The sequence below is a fragment of the Lutra lutra genome, chromosome 1, assembly GCF_902655055.1.
Source record: "Lutra lutra chromosome 1, mLutLut1.2, whole genome shotgun sequence".
In the NCBI taxonomy this organism is placed as follows: Eukaryota; Metazoa; Chordata; class Mammalia; order Carnivora; family Mustelidae; genus Lutra; species Lutra lutra.
The window spans coordinates 179,026,565-179,037,874 of NC_062278.1; the positions used below are offsets into that span (position 1 = coordinate 179,026,565).

At 36.6% G+C, this 11,310-nt stretch overlaps 1 protein-coding gene across 1 annotated transcript; it reads left to right on the forward strand.

The window, feature by feature from the left end:
* Positions 1-6,545: 6,545 nt before the first annotated feature.
* On the forward strand, positions 6,546-7,436 carry LOC125088772 (U2 small nuclear ribonucleoprotein B''-like). The gene has a single exon (XM_047710269.1). It carries the CDS (start codon positions 6,585-6,587, stop codon positions 7,260-7,262), a length of 678 nt encoding a protein of 225 aa, XP_047566225.1. The 5' UTR covers positions 6,546-6,584; the 3' UTR covers positions 7,263-7,436.
* Positions 7,437-11,310: the final 3,874 nt, after the last annotated feature.

Genomic DNA, 11,310 nt, shown 5'->3' on the forward strand with positions numbered 1-11,310 from the left:
TGGCAAATGGCTGACACTTTTCCTCTTGCTACTGAATGGCTGGCTTCTCTTCTCACTTTTCAAGTATTTCCTTAAAGTTCATCACTCACGAAAGAACCCCCCCTTCCCCTCCATGTGACTCCTCCAAGCCTTTCCAAAGGTGTCTACATTGACTTGCTTCTGTTTCCTTTATAACATACCCTTGAATTATTATAATATATGTATCTCTTTGTTTAGTGCATTATTATCCATCTCATTGACCAAAATACAATTGTTATCATGGCAGAGGCCTCAGTTCTATTCTCATCTGTGTTCACATTGCCTAACACAGTGCCTGAAATACAACAGCCTCCAATTGGTGAATAAATAAATTTAGTAGCTAAATTAATACATTAACCTATCAACCCAGGTATGTATGCACTTGCATTCACCCTCTCCCTTACAGGACAGGAAAGGAGTCACTGTCCTCTGTTGTTGTTAAGTAGTAGTTATGAACTTGAGCTTGTCAGGAGAGCTATGACAAGCTTCCAGGTTCATGCTTACATTCTAAATCATGTTAGAGTTTTGGCTTTGGAAATTAAATTCAGTAAAAAGAATATATATTTCCTCTTCCCCCAAAAGAACTATGTTTGGTTATAGATTTCTTTTGGAGGAGATGGTAGTTAAAAAATAAAATCTGAACCAATTTTAATAGCTATCAAACTGCATACATGTATTTCTTGGTTATAATATACAGCCTAGTCCAAGACAGCCTGATAAAATGGAAACAGTGACCACTGCACATGAGAAAATATTAGCAAACCTTAACTTCTTTACTTTCCTGAATATTATTTATAGATGCATGCTTTTATAGAGTCACTGAGTCTAGTTGGAAATAGAAAAAATGTAACTTATCTCCCTGGACTCATGTTGAAACAGAAATGGTACTGTCTGATCAACCATGCTATTTCTGATGTTCTCTAGAGTCACGTATCTAGAACAGAGCCAATAAAAATGAAAAAAAAAGAAAAAAATCTCACATACGCCTACCTAGATATTCTCATTCTCTTTTTTTGAAGTTTTCATATCTATTTCTATTGACTATCTGCAAAGAAGCTAACTGCAGTTGGCCACTTGTTTCAAAACAGAAGGAAGAAAAGAGCTGGCTTTGTCACAGTTGTTCTGGCAGAGTCAGTGACGCTCAAAGCATCTTGGCTTTGGAGGTTGTCCTTGAGAATTAACTGGCCTGGTCCTGCAACACTCAAATCATAACATGTTAACGGAAACCTCTTTTTTTTTTTTTTAAATTCCATTTTGCGACAAAATAGAACCCCCTCATTTGACGAAAAAAGTTAAAAATCAGAGATAAAATATATGCTTCAACTATGACTTAGAAACTTTCACTGACTCCTAAACTACATTTCCCTCCATTAAATATCTCATGATTATTTCAACTTCTCCTTAATATCTTGGAGCACACTATTATAAAGAATTTAAGTAAGCTTTAAAAAGAAATCTCTCTTCCATCCCTTCCATATGAAAGTATAAATTCTTATGGGGATCCTAGTAAGGAAGGATATGTTTTCTCTTATTTACTGCTGTGAAACCACAGCTTTGTACAGTGCCTGGCATATAACAAACATTCGGTAAGTGTTCGTCAAATGAAAGAACAATGCAGTCTTTAACAAAATAGTACCCGTGTGGTTCATTTTTACCTATGTTTTCCCTTTTCTACCTTCATTTCTATGTGAAAAGAGAGAAGAAAAATCAGGCACTTGCAAAGTCTTGAGATTATCCTCACAGAAGTTATGAGACGTGGTGCTAACACATAACATCACAGCAGAGATGCAGATATGATGGTGATAACATTGTGATTTCCTATCTGAGAGAACTGTACATATTAAATACTTGATAATGTGCTGAGTCTACAAAGTGGCCAGGTATTAACCTTCTTCTTGACACTAAGATCACTGCAGAGGTCTACTTCCTCATATCATGGCTCTTTCTCCACTGAGGTGAAAAAACACATCAATTCTTCAATAAAACTTCCAGTATCACTGAAATTATCTTGAATGTTTCCTCTGACCTCTTTTTTAAACTTTCAGCCTTGAAAATAAGTAGGATACCTGGTAGACCTAGTCAGAAAGAGAGGTAAAGAAGTGGGACAAGTCAGGATATGGTAATTAATCATACCAGTAATTAATCATACCACCTAGGGCACTGCTTCCAAATTTGGCTAAAGATAAGAATCACCTGGAACGTTTGATAGAGAAAAGAAAAAGAAAGATTACTGGCTGCAACTGAGACCTACTGAATATAAATTCTAAAGGTAAGTTATATATTTAATATGCACCTCTTAAGGATTCTTATCACCAGCCGACCTAGGATGAATTAATCCAGGCTTGGGAGTAAACCCAGGTACAGATGATAGGAAGTTGTTCAATAAATAATGAAGGGCATAGGGGTGCCTGGGTAACACAGTCAGTTGAGGGTAACTCTTGGTTTTAGCTTGGATCAAGATCTCAGGGTCGTAGGATCAGCTCTGTGCTGAGTGTGCAATCAGCTTGCGATTCTCCCCCTCTGCCTCTGCTCCCCAGTACACGTTCTCTCTCTCTCTCCTCTCTCTAATGGTTGGATAAATCTTTAAAAAAAATAACGAAGGGCATAGCATACAGAGCACAGGTAAATCAGTCTGCAATACCAGGAAGCCAACAGAACAAAACAGGTTTTGTGAATTACCATAATATAACCACAGTAATTATGGTATAACGAAATATGAGTTCTAGTCAGATAAACTAGTTCATTTATTTATTTATTTTTCTTAAGTGGAGCCTAACATGGGGGTCAAACTCACAACCCTGGGATCAAGACCTGAGCTGAGATTAAGAGTCAGACAGTTAACTAACTGAGCCACCCAGGTACCCCAGTCCTTCTATTTCTTTTTTTTTAACAAGAATTTATAACTTTGCATTGCTTACTTATGTGATGCACACAAATAGGCATTCTATCTATGCTTCCAGTTTTTACTTTTGCTTACAATGGATTGATAGTTTGAATCAGCTATTCTGTCAAAGCCAGATAGAAAGTTTACAAATCAGATCTTGGCCTATAAGATGTTCACCAGCGGGTCACAGGGCTGGGGTTGAATGGAAGATCTCTATTCCTATGGCTAAACTGTTAAATAAAAAGATTGGACACAGTCTCAGAAAAACAAATAAACATATTTACTTCTAGTCAGGTTAGCAAAACTATGACCTATAAGTGGGAGAAACATAAGAAATGAGCAAATTTTTGGAATTCTGTTATGGGGCAGGGCTTTGGTCTCAGTAATAAGACCAAAACCCAATGATCAGAATGTGAATACGCTGTGTTATCAACATGTTGAAATTGATTGTGGGTCAATCATGCATCTAGGCAATGGCTCTTAAATTCCCTGTAGGCAACAACAATGATCCTAAGACCTAGCATGACATTGTTTCCACAGGTAAGGATCAAGTGGCATCAGTTCTGAGTGGTCAAGAAGGCACGACCATGGAATAGTGGAGATTTGTTTTTAGTTGATGGCAGCAGGTAGTCTGACTTTTTATTAAAAAGAGAGATCTGAATAATAAGCTGATCATGTAGTGACAGACAACCGTTTTGCTTAACTGAAATTTACAATAAAAATAGTCAAGAAGAACTCCCCTGATCCTCCACATCAAAGATTCACCCAAGTAAAGAAGGGAACCTCTAAGATTGAATGCCCTAATTAACATAACGCTTATTAATTATAGACTTCAAAAAGCTTTTATTTTCAAAGTTTAGAAGCACTGCTGATGACCTTAATATGTCTTATTATGCATATCTTTACCTCACCTTGCCACTGGGGAAGAACAAATTTTAACTCTGATCTGCTAGCTCAAGGTATTAAATAAATGAGCATTTTAAATGATGTTTCCTAGGTCACTTTTTTTTTCTTTGAGTGTGTGAAAGAAACAACAATAACAAAAAAACCCAGAGAGTTTTCAAAAACTCCTTTGCCCTTCCTAGAAACAATTCTCTGTACTGTATCCTAACCTATACTGTGCCTATTGTGCTCACTGGTTAAGAATGAGAGCTGAACAGGGAAACAGATCAGGGTGGGATCTACATTTAAAACAGCAGAAGATTACTTGTGGCAGAAAACTGAGGGTAAGGGAAAAGAGGAGGAAGAGGGGGTATATTATTAAAAACAACTACTATTTGCTGGGCAATCTGATAAATATTGTACAGGTATTAAACTAGTTCATTTACCTTTTACCTTCATGATAATCCTGAAGGTAGTGTAGGAGACATTACCAGTTATGTATTCAATATCCTATTCCCCACTTCTTTCTCATTAAGAACGCTTCACTTTTGTCTGGGGGCAATGTTCCAAAGCAAATCACTGGCCTTACAAGCTTCCCGTGCAGCAGTTCTGACAATGAGTTGTAAGTGGGCCTCAGCTGGGGATTTGGGGGAAAGCTTTTACATTAGATACCAGTGCCATTTTTCTCTTCCTCCCTTCCCTTGCCTGAAAGATGGGCATGGTGGCTGAAGAGGCAGCAACCATCTCGTAACAATGAGAGAAGAGCCCAGAAACTTACAGAGCAGTGGCTCGGATATTGAGTTCCCAAACCGAGGCCAACAACCACTTCCTACCAGGTAGACTTCCTGTTGTGGGAGAAGTAGATAATCAGATTGTATGAGCAAGGTATTACCTTTTCTTACAGCTGACTTCATGCCTCATTACTACCAGTAGGCATCCTCATTACATAAACAAGAAAACTGTGTCACAGTGAGTTTAAATAACTTGTCCAACATCACACAGGTAGAAAGCAGAGAGAAGAGTGATGAGGGTCTTTCTTGGGCTGACTTGGAGAGATGAATTTTAGAGTTTGGACTGGAGATGGAAAGTCTTTAGAGAGCATCTCTCAGGATTGTGTGAGATACTGAGATTGATACTATGGGAAAATAAAAGTTTTAAGATGTTTTGCTTTCTATTGTAAATGTGGTTCCCCTTTGGTATTTCTTTTAGAGAGACTGTAGTTAATGGCTTAGATTTTATTTCCTTAATGGTTGTTGAGCTATGGTTCATATATAAATGATATAATACATGAAAAGCACTCAGTGCATGTCTGACATATTTAAAGCATACAAAGAATATTAGTTGTTGTATTAATATAATAATGAAATCAAGAAAATACTGTGCAGTCTTCAAGAAAACCAACCTGACTGTGGATTAAACAAAGTCCTCTGCTAGAGTTCATTTGTGAGAAAATCTTTCACTGACTTGTAAGAGACCTACTTCTAGGGTTTATCTATTTAATGCCAAGTTTCAGGAAGAAAACAACAACCCTCAATATGCACATGCGTGTACACACACACACACACACACACCCCTCAAATCTGTTATTTGCTCTCAGTAAACTGACCAGATTTATCCAAATTTAAAAAGTAAATTAATTTTAAATTACCTGCATTTCAAATTTTACTTACTCTTGGAAACACAAGATAGCTATAATGCCATATCTGAAGATGCATATTATTACTCTGATAGAATCTAAGGCATTAATGATTCAACAAATGTTACTAAGTGCCTATGTATGTGAAATCTTGTGAATAACATCATATATTTTCTTCTTATATAACATTAGATGCTATTTGATTTTAATATCAGAGAGGTTTAAAAAGAGACAAAATAAATAAAGATGCATTATGGAATGTAGAAAAGTGAGTGATCCACTATGCTCAGTAGTAGGAAAAGTTCTTATGGTGTTATCACTTTTTGAGCTGGAGGTGGAAGGCTGCATTATGCACAAAGAGCTGTTACAGTAGAAATAAGAATGAAATGCATTCTAGGTTGAACAAACAAGGTATGGGAGAATGCTCAGCAAATGTTAGTTGTTGTTAAAGCTGAATTGCAGAATATTTGGAAAGAAGAGACTAGTGATTCTCCAAGAAAGTTAAGAAGTATGGTCTTACTTTAGCATAAAATCAGGATTTTCTTCTGGTAGTTGTAGAAAATAACCATATTATTCTTTTAGAAAATACTACCTGTGGTAGCAAATGTGAGGGATTTAGCAATTGGGAGATGACTTGTGGGGGAAAATCACCTCCCTACTTGTTTAGGCAGACAGTTTTTTGTAGCTGGTAATATATACTCCCAAGTAATATAGAGGGCTACTATAAAGTCCATTTTTATTGATGAGAAAATTGTGGCTCAGAGAATTTGAATAACTTGCTCTAAATCTCATAGATAATAAATAGAAATAAGATCGAGAGATAAGACATTAAGTATCTTTGAGATGACCAGTGTTATAATTAGTATGTTGTCAGTAGAAACAGTCTAAAAAAGCTGAAGACAGGTTTGGAGAATTTTACAGGAATTGATAGGACATGCAAAGAAAATCCAACCTGACCTGGAAGTTTATATTCTTGGTGAATCAGGAGATGTATTTTTCTGGAGAAGGATTCCACTGGGTATATTTGGACTAGGGTGAGATTTCACCACAATGCAGAAATAACCAGTGTGCAGGAACAGGTGTGAACTTGTGTGGAACAAAAGATACAAAATGGATTGGGAACTGGCCTAGGCCTCTGGCAATTTGAACAGTTTAACTCCAGACATGGATATCAGACCAAATCATACAATTTACATCAACAATATGAAAGACAAAATTAAAAAAGAAGAGTTGAAGAGATCTCTGTATGCCCTGTTTTCTCAGTTTGGCCACGTTGTAGATATTGTAGCTTTAAAGACGATGAAGATGAGGGGGCAAGCCTTTGTTATTTTTAAGGAACTGGGCTCATCCACAAATGCCTTGAGACAGTTACAAGGATTTCCATTTTATGGTAAACCAATGCGAATCCAGTATGCAAAAACAGATTCTGATATAATATCTAAAATGCGTGGCACTTTTGCTGACAAAGAAAAGAAGAAGGAAAAGAAAAAAGCAAAAACTGTGGAACAGACTGCAACCACTGCAAACAAAAAGCCTGGTCAGGGAGCACCAAATGCAGCAAATACCCAAGGAAATTCAACACCAAATCCTCAGGTCCCTGATTACCCTCCAAACTATATTTTATTCCTCAATAATTTACCAGAAGAGACTAATGAGATGATGTTATCCATGCTGTTTAATCAGTTTCCTGGCTTCAAGGAAGTACGTTTGGTACCTGGGAGGCATGACATTGCTTTTGTTGAATTTGAAAATGACAGACAGGCTGGAGCTGCCAGGGATGCTTTACAGGGATTTAAAATCACACCGTCCCACGCCATGAAGATCACCTATGCCAAGAAATAACATATTGGATAGTTGTCTTTAAAGGACTTGGTGTTGTTTATAGTGTTTGTTTTGATAACATTTGGTCAGGCCATTTTTTAATAGTTGGAGTGAGGGGGGAGTGAAAGTGAAATTTTTGTGAATGATTTTAAAAAATACCTAGTCTTTGTTTAGCCTTAGTGAACTATGAAATATGAAGACCTCAATTTTGTATAATAAAATTCTATTTGTATTCTTTAAAAAAAAAAAAAAGATACAAAATGGAGGAAAGAATCAGGACATAGAGAGAACCTGGGACCTTTGGGAATGCCTACATATAAAGGTATAGGTGAAAGGAGATCTTTGAAAATGTCAGTGGGTAAATTATTGCTTTCCTTCTTCTGTGACATATTATGCATGATGAAGTAGATAAAGCATCATGAATTATCAAGATTCTTGATTTCTGTATTTTTGTAATTAGATTTGCATAAATGTACATTTCTAAATTACCTTTCAAAGTATCTTATCTTAAAATGATACAATTTTCCAATGAAAACTTTAGTCTGATTTCCAGGGAACTTTGGTTAAATATGAGGAAATATTCCCATAGTAAAAAGAAGATATATTTGCAGTAAACCTCATATGCTCAAGAAAATAAAACAAAACAAACAGTAAGAAGTCCCATTTGTTCTAGACATTCCTCAGGATATGTCATGATGGGAATATCTAGAGAAAGCAGATGTTTTGGCCTAGCACACATAACAGTCTGTCAGGGAAACTGTGATTGAAAACAAACCATACTAAAGAGCTCTACTCTAGCCCAAAAACTCCCACCCCCATCTCCCCTGCTCCCCACTTCAAAACAATTCTTGGAAATTGTTCCCAGCTAGGTTTATCCCCAGGTATTTTACGATTCTTGGTGCTATAGTAAATGGAACCGATTCTCTTAATTTCTCTTTCTATGTTTTCATTGTTAGTGTATAAGAAAGAAACTGATTTTGTAAATTGATTTTGTATCCTGCCACATTACTGAATTGCTCTATGAGGATCTGTACTTGAGGAACTATAGAACACTCATTAAAGAAACTGAAGAAGACACAAAAAGATAGAAGAGCATTCCATGCTCATGGATCAGAAAAATAAACATTAATTTAATTAAATTTAAATTAAAGAAAGAAAGAGGAAGGCAGTAAGGCAGGAAGGCAGGCAGGAAGGAAGGAAGGAAGGAAAGAAAAAAAAAGAAATTGTTCCTGGAACTAGACCTTCCTCTTCCATTTCCATTAAGAGGCAAAAAGAATTTCTCCTGGTCTGGCTTTGAATACTTAATTTCTAGACACATCTGTTTCTCTTCAGGAGTTGACTTTTAAAAGTAACCTCTCAGAAGATGAAAGGGAGGCATGAAACATTTTTATTTTCCTGAAGACTCTCATTTCTCTCTCAGGAGACAATGGCACCTGGGTAGTCTTTTGGTTCACTTTAAGCAAAAGCTACTTGTTTCATTTAAAAAAATAAGAAAGAGGGAAAACAAAGTGGTTTGTAAATGAACACACAACTTAAGCAGGTTTTCTTTTAATTTGTGCCAATTAGTTGACCGTTGGTGTCCAGCGTTCTTGCCTGGTTCAAAAAATTCTCTACCTAAGTCCCCAAACATTATGAATCTCAAACTCAGTGTCCATGCCTAACTTTGTTTACCACTTTGCTTTCCAACATTTGTATGTTCTCACTTAAAATTAAAGAATAAAGGAAATAATTGCAAATATAATTATGTAGTCAAGCAGCCATTTATGTGGTGTGTGGTTAATTACAGGTGCCCAACTATATTTCTAAAACCATCTTCCTGGGACGCCTGGGTGGCTCAGTGGGTTAAGCCGCTGCCTTCGGCTCGGGTCATGATCTCAGGGTCCTGGGATCGAGTCCCACATCGGGCTCTCTGCTCAGCAGGAAGCCTGCTTCCCTCTCTCTCTCTCTCTCTCTCTGCCTTCCTCTCCGTCTACTTGTGATCTCTCTCTGTCAAATAAATAAATAAAATCTTTAAAAAAAAAACAAACCATCTTCCTATACTGTCATCTAAAGACATTGTTGAAAACTATACAACAAAACTGATTGTCATGTAATTAATAGATTCAAATCAGATGACTTATGAGATCGTAATGAATTTGATTTACAATTTACTCTCCCATACCACTTGTGCTTTAGGCACTTTGGGGACTGCTGAGACAATGCTATACTTTGTTTTTATCTTAGTCATCCCACATAAAGCTCTTTACAGAGCCTACAAGGCAAAGAAGAGATTACTAACTTCTCATCTTTTACTGGAATAACAGCTGTGATGGGCCAGATTAGCAGTCATAAAAGTTTTACCCCTTAGGCTCTTTTGTTTGTATGCATAAATGGAAAGAACAGTGTTAATTTATTTTTATAAACAATAATATTGTTCTGTTGCTCTCTTTTCTCTCCTTCTTTTCTTCCTGGAAGGCAGCCTAGGTGAGGTGGTTATCTGACAGGGGTAGCAGCCATCTCACGTCAAGGCTCAAGTAAAGAGGGTGTCTCAGCTGTGCAACATCCAAGTGGGGTCAAAGGGTTGACTGTGTGAAAACTAATAAAGGGAAACCTTAGCAAAGTAGACTTGGGATGCTAGAAAGGAAGCCTGAAAGAGGGAGCCATACTATTCAATGTGAATTACAAGAAGAATTGTCAATTATAGACTCCTCGAGAATAATCCTCATTAGGAAAGAATGGTCAGTTACAGGCCCCAAAAGGGAAAGATGTGCATTGTAATTCCTACAAGAAACTGACAATTTCTGCAATTCAGCCAGTGAGAAACCATTACCACCCTGAATTCTTCCTTTTCTCCAATATACTTTCATTCAAAAGAATCCCTCTCCATTTTCTCCTCCTGCATAAAATAATGTTCTTCTCCTTTGTTGGACCTGCCTATGGTTTTACTATAGCTTACTTTTCCCGGATCCCAATTTTATGCTATTCCCAAACAGAACCACTTTTGCTGGTTAAATAACTGGTAGTTTTATTTTTAAGATTAACAACTATAGGCAGGAGATGAAATAAATAAATACATATACTGAAAGATAATGGCGGGTAGTTTTCTCACAATTGGCGAAGGGAGATACAAATATGGAAATTGAGTAAGCTGAAATGAACACTCTTTGTTGCATTGGAATGAGAAATACTGGTGTGAATTCATGATTTCAGTACCTATAAATATAAAAAGAAATCTAGATATAAACGTGTATCCACTGGGATGGGCTGGGGACAACAATACCTCAAGCAATGAGCATATTTAGCACCTATATCTCAGGTTCTAAACAAACAAATGAACAAACAAACAAAAATTATCCACTAAGAGGATCAGAGATTCTTGGAAAATGGCTGATTATGGGCTGCTGCAGGAAAAGAATAAAATGACCTTAAGCATTTTCTTGTGCCAGAAATCAGGGACAGGTCTGAAGAAAATGGGGATATGTCAAAAGGACATAAAAACCAGACTGAAAGTTCTGCTACTAGCTAATCTGAGACAACCAGACCAACAACAACAAAAATAATTATAGCAATGGATTATAATCAGTTGACTAAGTGATTCTACAAAATATAAGGAAAGAAAGGAAGGAATGAAGGAAGGAAGGAAGGAAAGAAGGAAGGAAGGGAGTACTGTGTGTTGACAAATTGAACATAAAAATAACAAATAAATAAATAAATAGCACACAATAAATCTAGATATACACTTAAAATAAATTGATTAAAGAAAGAAAGAGAGTAGAGAGAAAGTTTTTCCTTTGAGTAGAATGCCCAGTTAATGAATGTAGAAGAAATGACATAATTAGAAAGTTACCATGAGACAGCTATCATAATAAAAATTAATTCAGGAAAGAACTGTCACTAGATGCTGTAAGTCACAGGTAAAAGTTGCATAAGGAATGGGATTTTACATAATCTCAAGTTCCTACCCACAAAAATAGTTATTCTCTACAGAGAGAGGAAGCCTGCAGACACCATCTTAATCAGCTTATCCAAGTTAACACTGCCTCCAATGGGACACATCAGTATCTCTGCACTGCCCAAGTTTCACTGAGAA

What these genes read in the sequence shown, in the direction of transcription:
- LOC125088772 (XM_047710269.1), top strand. Translation starts at nt 6,585, where the DNA reads ATGGATATCAGACCAAATCATACAATTTACATCAACAATATGAAAGAC.